The 19,259-nt window shown below is 42.2% G+C and overlaps 1 protein-coding gene across 2 annotated transcripts in view; it reads right to left on the minus strand.

Moving 5' to 3' along the window:
• The window catches only part of ATL3 (atlastin GTPase 3), a 40,201-nt gene that overhangs the window by 18,123 nt on the left and 2,819 nt on the right, over positions 1 to 19,259 (minus strand). Inside the window, exons 1-8 of one of the 2 annotated variants that reach the window (XM_066251822.1) lie at positions 12,018 to 12,132; positions 10,949 to 11,163; positions 10,671 to 10,814; positions 8,827 to 8,931; positions 8,317 to 8,367; positions 3,577 to 3,633; positions 2,655 to 2,747; positions 1,093 to 1,231 (exon numbers count right to left, since the gene is read on the minus strand). In XM_066251822.1, the coding sequence (XP_066107919.1) occupies positions 1,093 to 1,231; positions 2,655 to 2,747; positions 3,577 to 3,633; positions 8,317 to 8,367; positions 8,827 to 8,931; positions 10,671 to 10,814; positions 10,949 to 11,155 (796 nt within the window). In that variant the 5' untranslated portion in view covers positions 11,156 to 11,163; positions 12,018 to 12,132. Of the gene's footprint in view, positions 1 to 1,092; positions 1,232 to 2,654; positions 2,748 to 3,576; positions 3,634 to 8,316; positions 8,368 to 8,826; positions 8,932 to 10,670; positions 10,815 to 10,948; positions 11,164 to 12,017; positions 12,133 to 19,259 lie in introns of those variants that run through there. The other variant, XM_066251823.1, reaches the window with a different exon arrangement.

Here is a 19,259-nt window from a genome sequence, read left to right on the forward strand (position 1 = left end):
CGGGATCCACCCGGCACACCCACCAGGGGGCGATGCTCTGCCCCTCCGGGGCGTCGCTGTGCCGCGACCAGAGCCACTCTAGCACCTGGGGCAGAGGCCAAGGAGCCATCCCCAGCGCCCGGGCCATCTTTGCTCCAATGGAGCCTTGGCTGCGGGAGGGGAAGAGAGAAACAGAGAGGAAGGGGGGGGGGAGAAGCAAATGGGCGCTTCTCCTATGTGCCTTTTAACCCACCATGCTGGCACACTGATCTTGGACTTCTAGCCTTCAGAACAACAAGAAAGTAATTCCACTGTTTATAGGCAACCCAGTCCAAGGTATTTGGTTAGACTAGCCCCAACAGATTAAGATAGTTGGGAACACACTGGGCATGTAAAAATAGCAACTACTATTATTTCTACTTTACTTGGAACCAGAGAAGCTCAGGTAAGTTTATAAACAAAAGTGCTTAGTTTAATACATGGGTAAACTGAGGGCTAGCCATTATAGAACTCAATGTGTCAATGAATAAGGAACAAAAATAAGAAAATAATGTAATGAAACCCACGAGTCCCAACTCTGATATACATATCAGCTAAATAGTGAAGCGGTGGGACAAAGAAAGCTGCTCCACAGGCAGAGCAGCCCCAGCTCAGACTCCTCTAAGCTACCATCCAGTCAGCGCTTCCTGATACTAACTCATGACTCGGCATCAGGTTTTGTTATAATCACAAATAAGATGAAAACAATAGCCATGCATCATGTTATCTTTCTTTGGGAAGTCAATTTTACTTGATAAATATTAGCTGACTACTGTTTGGTCTTCCTATACTCAGCAGTCTTATCTTTTGTAAACCAGTAATCATATCGTGTCTCTTAGAAATATCACTAATGGGTATTCCCACCATCATCTCAGATGGAAGAACTAAGGTGAGCCACTTCTGCTGGCCACAGTAAAGCAGGAGCAGGAGCTGAACCAGACTCTGACCACCATGCTTTCTATGAACGCACTATTTCTCTTAAGCACTCACTAGATTCTGAATTGACATTTTCTGGTAACAACTTAATTCCAAAAATCAAATCACATGTTTAACATAACATCATTTGTAACACACCTTTCAATTTGCCATCAAACTCAGGACTTGTGGCCACCTGGAGTCCTGGATGTGGCAGGAGAAAACAGGTGACATTGGAGAAACATGAGTGAATGTGATTTCGGACGTTCTGAATTTCTTCATGTTGATGTTCTCTCACCTGCCAGTGAAGACCAACAATTCATAAAAGTCCATGTTTTTCTCTCCCAGAGACTACTAGTACTGAACAAAGGAAAGAAGACTTCCCAACTTGATAGACTATAGCGGCCTATGTTTTTTTTCCAATGAGAAAACCCAGAACCTTAAAAAAACAATAGATGTGTAACCATGGCTTGGCTCCTATAGCTACCAAAGCATAAATGCAAAAGAGTTTCTTTAAAAAAGTACTGCATGCCTGACCAGACGGTGGTGCAGAGGTATAGAGCATCAGCCTGAGACACAGAGGACCCAGGTTCAAAACCCCAAGGTCACCAGTTTGAGCACAGGCTCATCCAGCTTGAGTGTGGGCTCACCAGCTTGAGCACAGGGTCACTGGCTTGAGCGTGGGATCATAGACAAGACACCATGGTCGCTGGCTTGAGCTCAAAGGTCACTGACTTGAAGCCCAAAGTTGCTGGTTTGAGCCCAAGGTCACTGGCTTGAACAAGGGGTCACTGGATTGCCTGGAGCCCCTGGTCAAGGCACATATGAGAAAGCAATCAATAAACAACAGGGTGCCACAAGAAGAACTGATGCTTCTCATCATTCTCCCTTCCTGCCTGTCTGTCTGTCCCTGTCTGTACCCCTCTCTCTCTCTCTCTCTCTCTTTTTCACTAAAAAAAAAAAAAGAGTATTGCACAAAACTAAGAAAGAACAACAGGTTTGTGTGCATGAAGGAGGATCTAACCAGACAGTAATGATTGACAAAGGGCTCCTGTGTTTTAATTTTAGAGAAAAAACTAACTAAGCTTATCTATATCCATCCTAAAACAAATAAGAATTTTTAATAAGAACAACAGACTAGTCTGACCAATGGCACAGTGGATAAAGTCGACCTGGGATGCTGAGGTCCCGGTTCAAAACCCTGAGGTCACCAGATGGAGTGTAGGTTCATCCGGCTTGAGCCCAAAGGTTGCTGGCTTGAGCAAGGGGTCACTGCCTCAGCATGAGCCCCCAGTCAAGGCACGTGTGTGAGGAATCAATAAACAGCTAATGTGAAACAACTATGAGTAGATGCTTCTCATCTCTCGCCCTTCCTGTCTTTCTTTCTTTCTCTCTCCCTTTCCCTCTCTCATTAAAAAGAAGAAAAAAAACAGACTAAAATTCTGAATGCAACATCTTAAAGACACATATAGAACCTTGTGTAAAATGTAAAATGGAAATTACAATCAAAGCTTGGGCTTTTGCCCAGAGTTCTCTATAATCCTTATGCACTGTATACCGGGTTCTTTAATCTAAAATATAAATAATATTAGTGTGTGTTAATACGTATAAGTATTTAACACACTTATTCTTCATAATCTGCTTGAAATACAATAGCTACGGCAAATGAGAAAGTTATCACTATAATATAACGTAATTCCTCATATTACATTTCTATTTACCTGTAGACGCTTATCCAAAAATGACATTCCTCCCTGTAGTCCATAGTTGTACTCATAAGGGAAACTCCAGTCTCGAACCAAAAACATCAGTGTCTATTTAGGAAAAGAGCAGTATATAATGTTGCATAAATCCATTTTCAAAATAACAACTGAAATACTCCTTTGCACAATGCCACTTCTTCAAAGGAGACAAGAAAACGTGCTGAGGGATTGGTCTACTCTGTAATGTCTTAGACATCTTGTAAACATGTATACTAAAGGCAAGAGACAAAACACTATGGTACTAGCTAGTCATACATCAGATCCACTTTCACCATTAGAAAGGAAAAGAAAACTTAGTGAACTTAAAGCTCCTCTAATCTTATTGCAGTCACGACACGTTCCCATCCTAATGAAATAATTAGCTAAAACAGGGACCAGTAGTGAACTTTTTCTGGCCCTAGCCCAGTCATTCAGTTGGTTCGAGTATCACCCTGGGATACCAAGGTTACAACTTTGATCCCAGTCAGAGCATATACAAGAATCAACCAATAAATGCATAAAGGAGTGGAACAACAAATCTATGTTTCTCTCTTCCTGTCTCTAACACCAATAATTTTTTTTTTAATTTAAACCTCTTTCTGTAAATGGCCAGAGAGTAATTACTTCAGGCTGCTGTAGCATGAAGCAGCCATGGACAACACAAATAAGTATGGCTGTGCTCTAATAAAACTTAGCTATAGACATGGACATTGAAATTTCAGATAATTTACACGTCATCAAATATTATTCCTCTTTTGATTTCTTTCAACCATTTAAAACAATTCCTAACTCATAGGTCATATAAAAAGAGGCAACTGGCCAGATTTGACCCGTGAGCTGTAATTTGCTGATCTCTGAACTAAAATAAAGATATGAATAACATTTAGAGTTAATATTCTACCTGGAACGGTTTTTGGAAAATTTCATCCATTGCCAGACGACCATATTCTGTGAAGAGCTTTTAAAAAGAAAAAAAGAAGAGTTATGGTTTGTAAGCCAAAATTATTTCAAGTATTTCTGTGACTATTCTTTACAAACTTCACATTTAACAGACTTGACAACTACTTATATGAAATGAAAGTCCTACAGTTTCAAAAGCACACAGGAGCCACGAACCTTAAAATAATCTTGGATCTGTCTCACATCCCACACCCCAATTCATTAGCAAATCCAGAATCCAACCACTCACAAACTCCACGTGGCTTGGAATACTGCAATGCTTCCTGTCTCCCTGCACCTCCGTACCCAGGTTCTCAATACAGCAGCCACCATGGCTCTGTTGTCAGCAAGGTTAGTTCGAGTACATCCTGCTTCTGCTCAAAGCCCTCTGGCCGCATTCAGTAGAAACACCAGTCCTTAGTGTGATCCTGCCAGGCTGGCCCTCCATGCTGCTCCTCAAACCCACTGGGCACGCAACTGCCGCGGGGCCTTTGTTCTGACTCCTCTTCCTGCCTGCAGCGTTCTTTCTCTAAATATCTGCGCAGTCAGGTCCCTCAGTTCCTAGGGTCTTTACTCAAAGAACTCCTCAGGGAAGCCTTCCATCACCACCTACCTAAAAAGATTACAATTCTCCATACAATACTTACTACCCTGCGTCTCTTTTTAACTTTACTCCTTAACATGTCCCACTTTCTAACATAACACACCTTTACTCATCTTGATTAGTATCTGTCCTCACTGATAGCAATGAGCTCTGCGAGGGCAGGAATGTTTGCTTTGTGTACTACCGTACCTTCGGCAGCACGAAGAATACTGGGCCCATAGTGCGTATGCCATTCAAATGACAGAATGAACAAATTCTTTTTCTTTTTTAAGCAAGAGAGATAGAGACAAGAAGGGAGAGAGATGAGAAGCATCAACTCATAGTTGCGGCACTTTAGTTGCTCATTGACTGTTTCTCATATGTGCCTTGACCGGGGGGCTACAACCAAGCCAGTGACCCCTTGCTCAAGTCAGTGACCTTGGGCTTCAAGCCAGCAAACTTTGGGCTCAAGCCACTGACCATAGAGTCATATCGATGATTCCACGCTCACGCCAATGAGCCCACGCTTAAGCCGATGAGCCCACGCCCATGCAAGTGACCTCAGGGTTTCAAACCTGGGACCTCAATGCCCCAGATGGATGCTCTATCTACTGTGCCATTAGGCTAAATAAATTCTTTAAGGTGTTTACACATACATTTACCTCTATTTCTTCATAAAGCCTCACTAAAAGCATAGCCAAAAAAAAATTTACAAGTTGTAAACTTGCAGGACAAAGATGATGAGAAACAGCACGACAGCAAACAGGAGCTGCTGAAAACACTGGAAGAAAAACAGACAAACAAGAGCTGTCTCGGGTTTTGGCTTTCTCTACCCTGAGACATCTGCAAGAAGCAGAAGCCATCCAGAAATAAGCAGATTCTCTCAGCAGAATCCCTGAAAGGCTCGGAAATGAGAAGCACCAGTTACCCTGAAGGAAGGGGTGAGAGAGATACCTAAAGAAATGGTTGAGCCTGACCTGTGGTGGCGCAGTAGATAAAGCACCGACCTGGAATGCTGAGGTCACCAGTTGGAAACCCTAGGTTTGTCTGGTCAAGGTACACACCACAAGCAATCAATCAATGAACAACTAAAGTGAAGCAACTATGAGTTACTACTTCTCAGTCCCCCTTTTCTCTCCACCCTCTATAAAATCAATAAAATCTTTCTAAAAATAGAAAATGATTGAAGGTCTGTGGAGAAAGCACCTAACACTCCCAGACCCTGCTCCTTCCCCAGCTCCATGCTCTTCCTACCCACAGATGATGGGAAGTATACTATCTGGAAAGGATAAACTGGAAAGAATATAAACACTGATTCGGCGAGTAAAAAATCCCCGACCTTACTGGAAACGGGTTCTAAACTCAAAGTCTACAAACATACTGACCAGAGAAACTCAGCCCGCACTGTGCTGGAGCCTCAGCAAGCTTCTACCCACCCAGCCCAGGCGGGAGGTAAACAAATTCTTCTCCGGGTAATTTGGCAGCCAAAAATAACAGTGTGCAAATAAAGACACTTCGAGGTTGCAACAATATAGCTAAGTCATCTTGCCCAATCACCTCTCTGTCATACAACCTGGTAGACAGTGCTCACCTCTCATCAAAGCTCCCCGTCAGATTCTCAGTGGCTCTCTGTTAAACAGATGGTCAAGGACCACCAGAGCTTTGAAAAACGCTTCTGCCAGAAAAGGCAGAAACTCGTGTCCTCCAATTCTAAATCTTACATTACTCCTATTGTAATTTCTTCCTCTCCATTTTTTCTTTTACTAAAATACCTATTAACATGTTCACCTGAATTGATCACCAAATTTTCCTTTCTCCTGTGCCCCCCTGTCCTCCCTGTCCCCTTCTCCCCTGTCCCCTTCTCCCTCTTCCTCTCTCCTCTTCTCTCTCTGCTTTACTTCTTTCCCCCTCCAGATTTCTACTCTGCCTTTTTATTCAACCTGCCAGGGAAATTTTCTCCAATTTATCTTTAAACTCCTCCTCTACTGAATTTTCCAGTTTTACAGTCACAGTTTTAATTTCCAGGAGAACCCTTTTGCTTTCTGAATGTTGCTTTTTCACAGCATCCTGTTGTTAGCTCTTGGTTGCAACAATTTCAACCTCTTATCTGAGGATATGAATTTATAAAGGAGAAAAAAGCCCACAATAAGGTATATTATCATGAAAATTCATACCGAGAATAAGAAGAGGTTAAAAGCTTCAGAGAAACAAAGGGCCACACACAAAGCACAGGGAATCAGAAGGTGTGGGACTCCACTGCTGGGAACAGGAGGGAACGAAGCCATGGCTTCAGTTCTAAAAGAAAAAGACTGCCATCCTGTAATTCTAGAATAAAATTAAAATATTGTCAGACTCACAGGACCTCAAAAAAGTTACCTCCTATGTATTCTATCTAGCCATTCTCAGGAAGCTACTGGAGAATGCATAGAATTCAAGAGAGAATAAACAAATAAAAATTCAATGGGATCTAAACGAGAAAGGAATTGAAAAGAAATTTCCAGACCCTGATTTCAAACTACATTACAGTTAGTCATCAAAAAATAAAAAATAAAGAAGTATGGTATTGGCATAAAAATAGACAATAGATGAGTGAAACAAAACACAGAGCCCAGAATGACCCATGCTATTCAATGACCCAAATATTCAATTACTTTACAACAAAGGAGACAAGAACATGCAACAGGGAAAAAAGTCTCTTCAATATTAAATAGTGCGGGCGGGCAAACTGGGCGGCCACATGCCGGAGTGTAGCTGGCTACCATCTTACACCATACACAAAAATTAACTCAGAACGAATTAAAAACGTGAATGTGAGACCTGGAACCATAAAACTCCAAGAGGAAAACAAAGGGGGTAAATTATTTGACACAGGTCTTAGTGATGACTTTATGAATCTAACACCAAACACAAAGGGAACAAAAGCAAAAATAAGTAAGCGGGACTACATCAAACTAAAAAGCTTCTACAGACCAAAGGAAATCATCAACAAAATGAAAAGGCAATCTATGAAATGGGAGAAAATATTTGCAAATCATACATCAGTAAAATGTTAATATCCAAAATATATAAGAAACTCATAAAGCTTAATAGCAGGGTAATATTCCAAGTAAAAAATGAGCAGAGAATCTGAATAGACATTTTTCTGAAGAAGACATAGAGATGGCCCACAGGTATATGAAAAGGTGCTCAACATCACTAATCATCAGGGAAATGCCAATCAAAACCACGCTGAGGAACCACCTACTATCTACTAGGACGGCTATTATGGAAAAGAGGGGAAGTGAGTGTTGGAGAGGACGCGGAGAAAAGGGAACCCTCGCACACTACCCTGAGTCAGCAGTCACTGTGGAAGACAGTACAGAGCTCCTCAAAAAATTAAACAGAACCATTGTTATCCAGCAATTCTACTTCTGGGTATTAATCCAGAGAAAATGAAAACCCTACCCCAAAAGATACATGCACCCCATATCCACTGCATCATTATTTACAACAGCCAAGACATGGAAGCAGCCTAAGTGTCCGTCAATGGTGAACGGGTAAAAAAGACCTAGCATATATATTCAATGAAACAGTATCCTGCCTTCAAAAGGAAATTTCATCATTTGCATATATAGATGGACCTTGAAGGCATTATGCTAAGTGAAATAAGCCAGACAAAGAAAAATACTATATAATCTCACTTATATGTGGAATCTAAAACAACAAAAAATAATAATAATAAAATTTGAAATAAAACAAACTCGCCTGACCAGGCGGTGGAGCAGTGGATAGAGCATCAACCTGGGGCGCTGAGGACCCAGGTTCAAAACCCCAAGGTTGCTGGCTTGAGCACAGGGTCGCCAGCTTGAGCGTGGGAGCACAGACATAATCCCATGGTCACTGGCTTGAGCAAGGCGGCACTGGCTCAGCTTGAGCTAGCCAGTCAAGGCACAGATGAGAAGCAATCAGTGAACAACTAAGGTGAAGCAACTGTGAGTTAATGCTTCTCATCTCTCCCTTCCTCCATCCCTCCCTCACTTCCTCCTTTTCCCCCTCCCTCTCTCTCTCTCTCTCTCTCAAGGAAAAATGAACAGACACTTTTAAATGATATATTATAATGTTTTAGTGAGAAATAGATACCTGTAGCTGTTGAAGATCATCTTCCTGAATGTTCTGGGACAAATTATAAATCTAGAAAACAAAAATCCAAATTGATACCACATACTTTAGCTTACTTCAAACAAAACCCAAATAAGCCTAAAGCATTGAGCAGAAGCTTTGAACATTTAAAGGTCTGCATATAAGAATATGAAGTTTGCCTAAACAGTAACATTATCTGTCCTTTGGACATATATTGAAATAACATAATTTTTCCTTTACAGTTTAAAATAGTTTTAAGTTCTTACCAAATCTACATTTCCTATGTGATGTAATTTCAACTTCCACTTTAGACTTTTTAAGAGTGTTTATATAAATTTATGACCAAAATGGAAAAATAGTCTAGACTCCTTCTTGAGCCTATTATATCTATAGTCTGAAAAAAAACATTTACAGAATACCGTAAGAATTCTGATAACGAAACAATAACTAAGACTAGATATAACCCCTTCATCTTATTTCCTCTATATACTTTCTCTCTAGTGGTTTTACCTGAACAGAACTGGTCATGGTGCTCAGAGCAAAGATAGTAGCACAGTCTTTCACAGTGGACTGGCTGTCAAATGCCCCCTGGGTATCCATCAGAACAACTGCAACCTAAAAAAAGGAAAACGCCAACAAACTATGTGTGTTAGAGTGAGAAGGGGGAAAATGTAAAGAAGAAATTGAAAGTACAGGTAACATTTAAATGAGGCTAAAGCACCAGCTTATAAGTTCTATCAGAAAAGTATAAATATTTAGGTGCCTTATTTTGAGAAGAGAATTTTGCTGGAGAAGATGGTCTGCTCTTACCTAATAAAATGATGTAAATCAAAGGCCAAAAGAGCAATAGGAAAAGAGGAAAAAACAGTCCCAACTACAACAGCCAAGCCAGCCATTTAGATTACTTTTGTTGTTAAAAAAAATTAGCCTTGGCTGGATAGCTCAGTTGGTTAAGAGTATCATTCCAAAGCACGGAGGCTGCTGGTTAGATCTCAGTCAGGGCACATCTAGGAACAGATTGAAGTTTCTGTCTCTCTCTCTCTCCCATCCTCTCAAATCAGTAAAATAAACATTTTTAAAAAGGAAAAAAAAAAAAGGTCCTGGCAAGTGCCTCAGTGGATGGAGCATCAGTCTGGTGTAAGGACTTCCAGAGTTCAATTCCTGGTCAGGGCACACATGAGAAGCAACCATCTGCTCTCTCCTTCTCTCCCTCTTCCCCTCTCATAGCCAGTGGCTTGACTGGTCCAAGTGTCAGCCCCCGGCACTGAGAATAGCTTGGTTGGTACCAGTGTGTCAGTCTCAGGCACTAAAAATAGTTCGGTTGATTCAAGCAATGGTCCAAGACCGGAGAGGGGAACAGTTTTGCTAGGTGAATCCTGGTCAGAGTGCGTGTCAGAGTTTCGTCTTCTGTCTCCCCTTCTCTCAAAAAAAAAAAAAAAAAAAAAAAGTCTTTCAATATACCTTTCTCCTGCCTGACTAGGCGGTGGCGCAGTGGATAGAGCGTCGGACTGGGATGCAGAGGACCCGAGTTCGAGACCCCGAGGTCGCCAGCTTGAGCTCATCTGGTCTGAGCAAAAGCCCACCAGCTTGAACCCAAGGTCGCTGGCCCCAGCAAGGGGTTACTCGGTCTGCTGAAAGCCCGCGGTCAAGGCACATATGAGAAAGCAATCAATGAACAACTAAGGTGTTGCAACACGCAATGAAAAAAAAACTAATGATTGATGCTTCTCATCTCTCTCCGTTCCTGTCTGTCTGTCCCTGTCTATCCCTCTCTCTGACTCACTCTCTGTCTCTGTAAAAAATAAATTAATTAAATATACCTTTCTCCTGAAACTTCACTCAAAAAAAAGCGACAAATAAAATTATTAATAAGAAAATTTACAAAGAAAAAGAACAGAAAACAGCAATCAAGAGTTGTTCATCAACTCTTCCAGCACCCAAACTATTGAATGATTTAGCATTTAGGAAAGGCTAAAACTAAACAACCTGAAGGGGGTATTTGGAACCTTCAGTCCTAGAAAGACTCAAAATGAGAGGAAGCTGTGAGGCCTGCTTTCGGAGGGAATGGGTTAGTCTGCGTAAGAAACAGCGTAACGCCCAGATCCCATCTTCCACATTAGGAGACACTTGCCCCTGCTGACCCTTACAAAGAAATCTGGGACAGGCTCTACAACTATAGCTTACTATTCTTTGTTAGAAGCCTTATATTACTATTCAACTTTTTAAACTATATTCATGCATTCTTTTTAAACTATATCATTTTGATAAAATTATTTTTAATTGGATTATCAACACACACATCAAAGTTCTCATTTTGTTGTTTTTATTAATTTGTAAGCCTCTTTCTTCCTTACCTTCTTCCCACCTGGCTTCTCCACAGTGAAAACTTCATTCCAGATCTGAATCCCAGTAGTTTCTGGGTCAGAGCCCCCTCTCCAAGAAAATCCTGTTAATGGTTCCTCTGGATCTCCTAACCAGTTTGAATGGCCACCTTCTTTCTACAGGAGAAATAAAATATTTCTATTAAATCTTAAATTTTGAGTAATTTTACACATCAAAAATAATCCATGAGCTTATTTTGCTCTTTCAAACATAAATTCTCATTTAATAATTTGAAATAATTCTACCTTACCTGGAAATACAAGTATCGAAGCATAAAGTCCAGAAAGAAGGACTTGCCCTTTCGAAAGGCACCGGCCACGGACACCACCACCACATCGAGGTCGCGAATGTGGTCCTGCAGCAGGACACTGGCCAAGGCTTTCTCTTCTAGCTCAAAGGAATGTTGGTCTTTCTGAACCAAAACAACCTGCACTGGACCAGGCTTTCCACTCTCCATGGCATCACCTAGGTTGTCACAGAGAAAAACATTATTTCACATATTTTTTAAATAGGTATTTCTGAATATGGGAAGAACAAAAACTTCTTAAGGTACAAAAGCACTAACCATAAAAAGAAAAAAATAACAAATTAGACTTCATTAAAATTAAGAATTTTTATTCATTAAAAGATACCATTAGGGCCCTGGCCGGTTGGCTCAGTGGTAGAGCATCAGCCTGGCGTGCAGGAGTCCCGGGTTCGATTCCAGCCAGGGCACACAGGAGAAGCGCCCATCTGCTTCAACACCCCTCCCCCTCTCCATCCTCTCTGTCTCTCTCTTCCCCTCCCACAGCCAAGGCTCCATTGGAGCAAAGTTGGCCCAGGCGCTGGGGATGGCTCTATGGCCTCTGCCTCAGGTGCTAGAATGGCCCTGGTTGCAATAGAGTGACACCCCAGATGGGCAGAGCATCACCCCCTGGTGGGCATGCCAGGTGGATCCCGATTGGGTGCATGCGGGAGTCTATCTGACTGCCTCCCTGTTTCCAACTTCAGAAAAATTAAAAAAAAAAAAAAGATACCATTAGGAGATTAAAACTACAAACCACAGGATAGGAGAAAATGTCACAATATCTATATCCAAAGGACTCATATCCAAAATCAATATAGAAACCCATAAAAAAAAGACAAATATACCTAGTTTTTAAAACAGTAATGGACAAAAGACGATGAATAGGCACTTCATTAAAAAAGGATATCCAAATGGTCAACAATCATGTGGAAAAGTGCTTCCATACCATTACTTATCAAAAATGTCAATTAAAACATAATGAGATCCACTTCCTGCCTATCAGAATGGCTAAAATGTAAAGGTTAAGCAGTACCAACTGCGGCAGAGGGCGTGGTGCAGCAGGAGTTCTCATCCACCCTGATGGAAGCAGGACTGCTCCAGAAGGCTGTTTGGCAGTATCTATAAACACTAAACGGGCCTAAGATTGAGCAATGCCACTCCTTGGTATCTACCTGCGAGAAATAAACGCTTATGTCTACCAAAAGACGTGTACACGACTCTTCCCATCAGCTTTATTCAAAATCGTCCAAAGCCAGAAATAACCCAAAAGTCAACAGAAAGGGTGCCTGCTACTGCAATGCCTTTTGCACGTATTATTTAATCCTCAGAACAGCCCTATGAAGTAAATAATACTGTTCCATTAATATAAGAAAACTAAGTCCTACAAAAGTTAAATATCTTGTCCAACAGTTCCTGGAGATGACCTTGAAGAGATCTTTTATGTCTGACTGGTGGTGGCACAATGGATAGAGCATTGACCTGGGATGCTGAGGTTCCAGGTTTGAAACCCAAAGGTCACCAGCTTCAGCACAGGCTCACCAGCTTGAGCATAGGATCAGTGACATGATCCCATGGTTGATGGATTGAGCCCAAAGGTCACTGGCTTGAAGCTCAAGGTCACTGGCTTGAGCCCAAGGTCACTGGCTCAGCTGAAGCTCTCTGGTCAAGATGTATGAGAAGCAATCAATGAACAACTAAAGCACCGCAAAGACAAGTTGCTTCTCATCTCTCCCGTCTTGTCTCTCAGTTAAAAAAAAAAAAAATCCACCACTTTGTCACAATGTGACCGTGGATAAATTTCTAATCACTTATAGCTCCATCATTCATAAATCAAATACTCATCTCAGAGCCCAGTGTCTGACACACTTTAGGGACTCAATAAAGTGGAACCACTTTATTTTCACTAAAACCTTATACATACTGTTAGTCTCCTCATTACAGTATTACCATACTGTAATTACGATTTACCACCCAGACTGGGAACTCCTGGGGAGCAGAGAAACTGGCAGGCATTCACCCTCAGTACCTAACATAGGAAGAATAGTGTACTAGTGTTGTGAACATGAAATCCAATAGTACACCTCATTAAAAATCAGTTTCCTCCCTCTCCCTTCCCATTCTTTCCTTGTCAAACTCCTTGAAGGTGTATGTCTTCCTCCACTTACTGCCCCATTCCCCTCTTAGCACGTTATCTCAATCTCTCTGTTGAAAACTATTCTCCAGTTAATTTATGACCTCTTTTGGCAAATCCAATGGCCTATTTATTTATTTATTTATTTATTTTTGGTGACAGAGACAGAGAGAGGGACAGATAGGGACAGACAGGAAGGAGAGAGGGATTGCTCTCTTGTATGTGCCTTTGGTGGGGGGCTACTGCAGAGCAAGTGACCCTTTGCTCAAGCCAGTGGGGCTTCAAGCCAGCAACCATGGGATCATGTCTATAATCTCACACTCAAGCCAGCGACCCCACACTCAACACGCTCAAGCTGGTGAGCCCACGCTCAAGCCAGTGACCTCAGAGTTTTGGGGGTTTTTTTAAAGATATTATTTATTCATTTTAGAAGAGAGAAAGACGGAGAGAGGAGGGAAGAGCAGAAAGCATCAACTCCCATTTATGCCTTGACCAGGGAAGCCCAGGGTTTCAAACCGGTGACCTCAGCATTCCAGGTCAATGCTTTATCCACTGCACCACCACAGGTCAGGTGACCTTGGGGTTTCAAACCTGAGTCCTCCGCCTCCCAATCCTATGCTCTATCCACTGCGCCACCACCTGGTCAGGTCAATGGCCATTTCTTTATTCTCATTCAACCCCATCTCTCTGCAACAAAACACAGCTGCCACCCATTTCTAAAACTTAAAATCTATGGATTCAGCCTGACCAGGCAATGGTGCTCTGCTTCAGTCTTTTGCAGTTCTCATTCACACCCTCAGTGAGCTGTTTATTCTTACTTAACTACACCCTCTATGTTGGTGACGTAACTTCATTAACTTCTAACCTGCATTCAAGTCCAAATGTACAGCTGCCTAAGGAGCAGATTCACCTGGATATTCCATCACCTCACTCTCAGTACTATGTAGAAATACATGAGCATAAGAGTCGGGAGACAAGATCCTGTTCCAGTTCTACCACAAACAACCTATGAGATTCTGGGCAGGTCTAGTCTCGGTCTCAACAGAAAAAATGAGTCAAGATTTAACCTCTAGCAACCATTCTAGTGTCACAACATTTTAGAAATCTACATTTAGTATCACCCAAATGAATTCTGTTATTCCATTTCTTCCAAATCATCATCATTCAAACTCCACATCTTCCCTGACTATATACCTAATGCAATATACCACCAATTCCTATCATCTTTTCCTTCCATGACTTAAGCTCCTGCTTTGGCAAAGGTTGTTATTCTTGTGAAGCAGTGTGTAGAAGAAAGGCCTCCCCAACTATCAGGAAAGACCAGAGTGGGGGCTCAGTTTTGTACTAAATGGAAAAGCATGAGTAAATCACTTTATTCTCTGGGTCTTGCTTTCCTCTACAAAATCAGGCAGTTAGTGAAACTATTTTCTAGATTTATTATTTTTACTGGGGGGTTGGGGGTGCGGGAACGAGAAATCTCAACTCATAGTTGAGGTGAAGCTATTTTCTAGCACTAAAATTAACAGACTCATGAACAATTGAAAATTTCCTGGATATCTAAATTGGTCAAACTTGCTAGGTAAGCTATTCATCCCTTGGCTTAAATCGTACCGGGTTGGCTAAAAAACAAATCAAAACTTATAATTAAAACCATTAAAGCAGCTTTCTCAGGACCCACACAAAAGAATCTGAGGTTCTGGGTGTTCTTCTGGGGGCGACAAATCCCCTTTAACTGCAGTGAAATCTCACTTCTACTTCTCAGGAATCTTAAATTCTGGAGATCCAACCTACAGGGACAGCACAAGGAACACCTCTATGTGGCAGCACTGCACGCCTTCTCTGTGCAGCAACTCCTTCCCAAAGATACGTACTCTGAGACAGCATTAATGCTCAACTATATGAATAAGTTCATGTTCGTTTATATGAACAGTTAATGCTACATTATGTTCACTTTACATGTATAATAGATGTGACATTTTTGTATACATATACCTATGGCCTGACCATAGTCACATTTGTCATCCATATACACATAAGTGAACTTAAAACCTATGTTTTGGTTTTTTTGAGTGCCAATTCTGATTATTGCTAAAAATAGCTCAGGGTAATACTGTATCATCCATCATTTCAAGTAAGTAGAAAATGTTGAAAATATTTGGATAATTACAACACTCTCCAATAGCTTATATGTAAGCTACAACAGTATTTTTCAACTGCTCATCTGCTGTTTTGCGGACCAGTATGAAATTTGACAGAACAGCAGTTGAAAAACCCTGAGCTACAACTTTTTCTCAATTACTTTTTAATTTTTTTTTTAATTCATTGATTTGAGAGAGAGAGGAGGGGGGAGAGAGAAAAACATCGATTTGTTGTTCCACTTACTTTGCAGTCATTGGTTGATTCCTGGACCTGCCCTGACCAGGAATGGAACCTGCAGCTGTGGCATATGAGGATGACACTTACCAACTGAGCTACCTGGCCAGGGCTTTCCTAATTAGTTTTAAAGTACTGATTCACCTTTTACTTTTGGCAGAACACACCTTAATCTAAGACTACCAATAGGTTTAAATATGCTTGTTCAAATAATCTCTGCGATGGCGCATTCAATAGACTAGCTCCGCACTAAAATGTCAAGACAAATAGAAGGAAGTTGGAAAATTAACAGGTGAAATGAATTACTATAGGGAAGAATTTGCAAAGATGTGTGCAAATTACAGCACTGACTCTCTTCCTAGAATTATCTAATTCCGAATTTTTAAAAACTTTAAAAAAAAGGAGTTATACAGTTTAAACAAAAGTAGGTAAGACTACTTACTAAATCATAATCATCCTTTTAAGCACTATGGAAAATATAAATTCTAAGAAGTCTGACCCGGTGGAGGCACAGTGGAATGAGCATTGGCCTGGGATGCTGAGGACCCAGGTTCAAAACCCCAAGGAAGCTGGCTGGAGCACAGGCTCACCGGCTTGAGCATGGGGTAATCAACATGATCCCATGGTTGATGGGTTGAGCCCAAAGGTCGCTAGCTTGAAGTTCAAGGTCACTGGCTCAGCTGAAGCCCCCCAGTCAAGACAAATAGGAGAAAGCAATCAATGAACAACTATGAGTCGATGCTTCTCATTTCTCTCCCTTCCTGTCTCATTAAAAAAATAATTAATTAATTAATTAATTAATTCTGTCTGACCAGGCGGTGGCGCGGTGGATAGAGCGTTGGACTGGAATACAGAGGACCCAGGTTCGAGACCCCGAGGTCGTCAGCTTGAGTGCGAGCTCATCTGACGAGATCGGGCGCGTTCAGGGTGGTATGGCCGTAGACTAAGTGCAAGCTCATCTGGTTTGAGCAAAAGCCCACCAGCTTGAGCCCAAGGTCGCTGGCTCGAGCAAGGGAATTACTCGATCTGCTGAAGGCCTGCGGTCAAGCACATATGAGAAAGCAATCAGTAAACAACTAAGGTGTTGCAACACGCAACGAAAAACTAATGATTGATGCTTCTCATCTCTCTGTTCCTGTCTGTCTGTCCTTCTCTCTGATTCTCTGTCTCTAAAAAATAAATAAATAAATAAATAAAATAAAAAAATTCTTACTGAAGCTGGCCTCACAGTGCTTATAGTCTGTTTTCTAGCACATGGGTTGATTTAAAACAAGGTAAAAAAGGCCCTGGCCGGTTGGCTCAGTGGTAGAGCGTCAGCCTGGCGTGTGGGGGACCCGGGTTCGATTCCCAGCCAGGGCACATAGGAGAAGCACCCATTTGTTTCTCCACACACCCCCTTCCTCTCTGTCTCTCTCTTCCCCTCCCGCAGCCAAGGCTCCATTGGAGCAAAGATGGCCCGGGCGCTGGGGATGGCTCCTTGGCCTCTGCCCCAGGCGCTAGAGTGGCTCTGGTCGTGGCAGAGCGACGCCCCGGAGGGGCAGAGCATCGCCCCTGGTGGGCGTGCCAGGTGGATCCCGGTCAGGCGCATGCGGGAGTCTGTCTGACTGTCTCTCCCCATTTCCAGCTTCAGAAAAATACAAAAAAAAAAAAAAAGGTAAAAAAAATTTTCTAAGAATTAGGTTCTACCAGAAAAACATTATGGGGGCCTGACCAGGCAATGGCACAGTGGATAGAGCATATCAGACTGGGACATGGAGGACCCAGGTTCAAAACCCTGATGTCGCCAGCTTGTAAGCAGGCTCATCCAGCTTGAGTACAGAGCCTCATCAGCTTGAGCATGGGATCATAGACATAAACCCATGGTCACTAGCTTGAGCCCAAAGGTCGCTGGCTTCAAGCCCAAAGTCGCTGGCTTGACCAAGGGGTCACTCACTCATACCCCCAGTCAAGGCACATGAAAGTAATCAATGAACGACTAAGGTGCTGCAATGAAGAACTGATGCTTCTCATCTCTCTCCCTTCCTGTCTGTCTGTCCCTATCTTACTCTGTCAAAATAAATAAAAACATTATGAAGAATAAAGCTTAAATAGCCTTCACATCTTTGAGAAGACCACCTGAATTGTGACAAACTATTTTTCCTTTTCATTGAATTTATTGGGGTGACAGTGGTTAACAAAATTATACATTTCAGCCCTGGCTGGATAGCTCAGTGGGTTAAGAGCATCGTCCCAAAGCACAGAGGTTGCCGGTCCGATCCCTGGTCAGGGCACACACAGGAGCAGATTGGTGTTCCTGTCCTCTCTCTCTCTCTCCCTGCCTCTCACTAAAATCAACTGAATAGATTTTTTTTAATTTTTTAACTATACAGGTTTCAGGTGCACAATTCTCTACACACGTCATCTGTACACTGTCTTGTGTTCACCACCCTAAGTCACGTCTCCACCATGTCCATTTATCCCGTCTATGTCCCCACCCCACAATCACCACACTATTGTCAGTGTCCATGACTTTTTATTTTTTTAGCTCAATCCCTCCACCCCTACCACCCAGACCACCAGGTCAGCATACTCTCTCTGAGAATCTATTTTGGTTGCTATGGACTGTGACTAATTCAATGAAACTAGTGGATTAGAAGCAACTACAATAGCTGTTTCAGAAAATTCAGGCCCTGGCCAGTGGCTCAGTGGATAAGAGTGTTGGCCTGGTGTATAGACATCCCAGGTTTGATTCCCAGTCAGGTCACACAAGAGCAGTGATCATCTGCTTCTCTTTCCCTCCCTCTCCCAGCCAGTGGCTCGAATGATTCAAGCATTGGCCCCAGGTGCTGAGGACAGCTTGCTTGGCCCCAGCACATCAGCATCACGCACTAAAAATAGCTCAGTTGATTCAAGCATTGGCTCCAAACAGAGATTGCCAGGTGGATCCCAGTCCGGGTGTATGGAGGAGTCTGCCTCACTAGCTCCCCTCCTCTCACTTAAAAAAGAAGTATCACAGATAATTTAGTCAATAGCGTGCAGCAGGGTCTCCTAACTCAGCACTACTGATATTTTGGGCTGGATGACGTTTTGTTGTGGGGACTACCCTATTCACTGCAGGATCTTTAGCAGCACCTCTGGCCTCTACCCACTGGACACCAGTAGCACTGCCCCCTGGTTACGAGACCCAGAAATATCTCCAGACTTTACTAAATGTCCCATGGGGCAAAATTACTTGAGATAAGAACCACTTGGGGTGGAGCCAGCCTCAGTGCTCATCCTTACTGTCCAGTGAGTTCCAAAAAGCAAATCAACTATGGTTAGAAACATTTCACTGAGTAGAGGGTATGACTCAGGGTAAAATTATGACCCAAGTTTTCCATTCTCCTTTTGAAATACCCTTCTCTAAAGGGAAAAGGCAACACACCCAAAAACAGAAGCATACCATTTTCTTGTCTTGCTCTTGCTGGCAGTCTTTAAAGTTCCTAATGCACAGACCAGGCCAGAGAAAACATCGTTATATGAGAAAGTAAGTACACTAAGCCCTGAGCCAACTCCAGAACGGCTGGGTGTGGTTCCTTTTTGGTGATGCACAGGAAGTACTTTTATGTGCTCTACTTTGTTTTAAGGTAGGAGCACGATGGTAGATATACATAAAAATGTTTAAGGCTGTGTCAGTGAAAAGATTATACTACTTAAATCCAACTAAATAGGATACCGGGTGAAATTTTACATCCTAATTAATTAAAAGGTTTTAGAAGGCTTTTTCTCAATTCCTCTGTTGTAGAAAATCTT

Source organism: Saccopteryx bilineata, chromosome 1 (genome assembly GCF_036850765.1).
Source record: "Saccopteryx bilineata isolate mSacBil1 chromosome 1, mSacBil1_pri_phased_curated, whole genome shotgun sequence".
Taxonomy (NCBI): Eukaryota; Metazoa; Chordata; class Mammalia; order Chiroptera; family Emballonuridae; genus Saccopteryx; species Saccopteryx bilineata.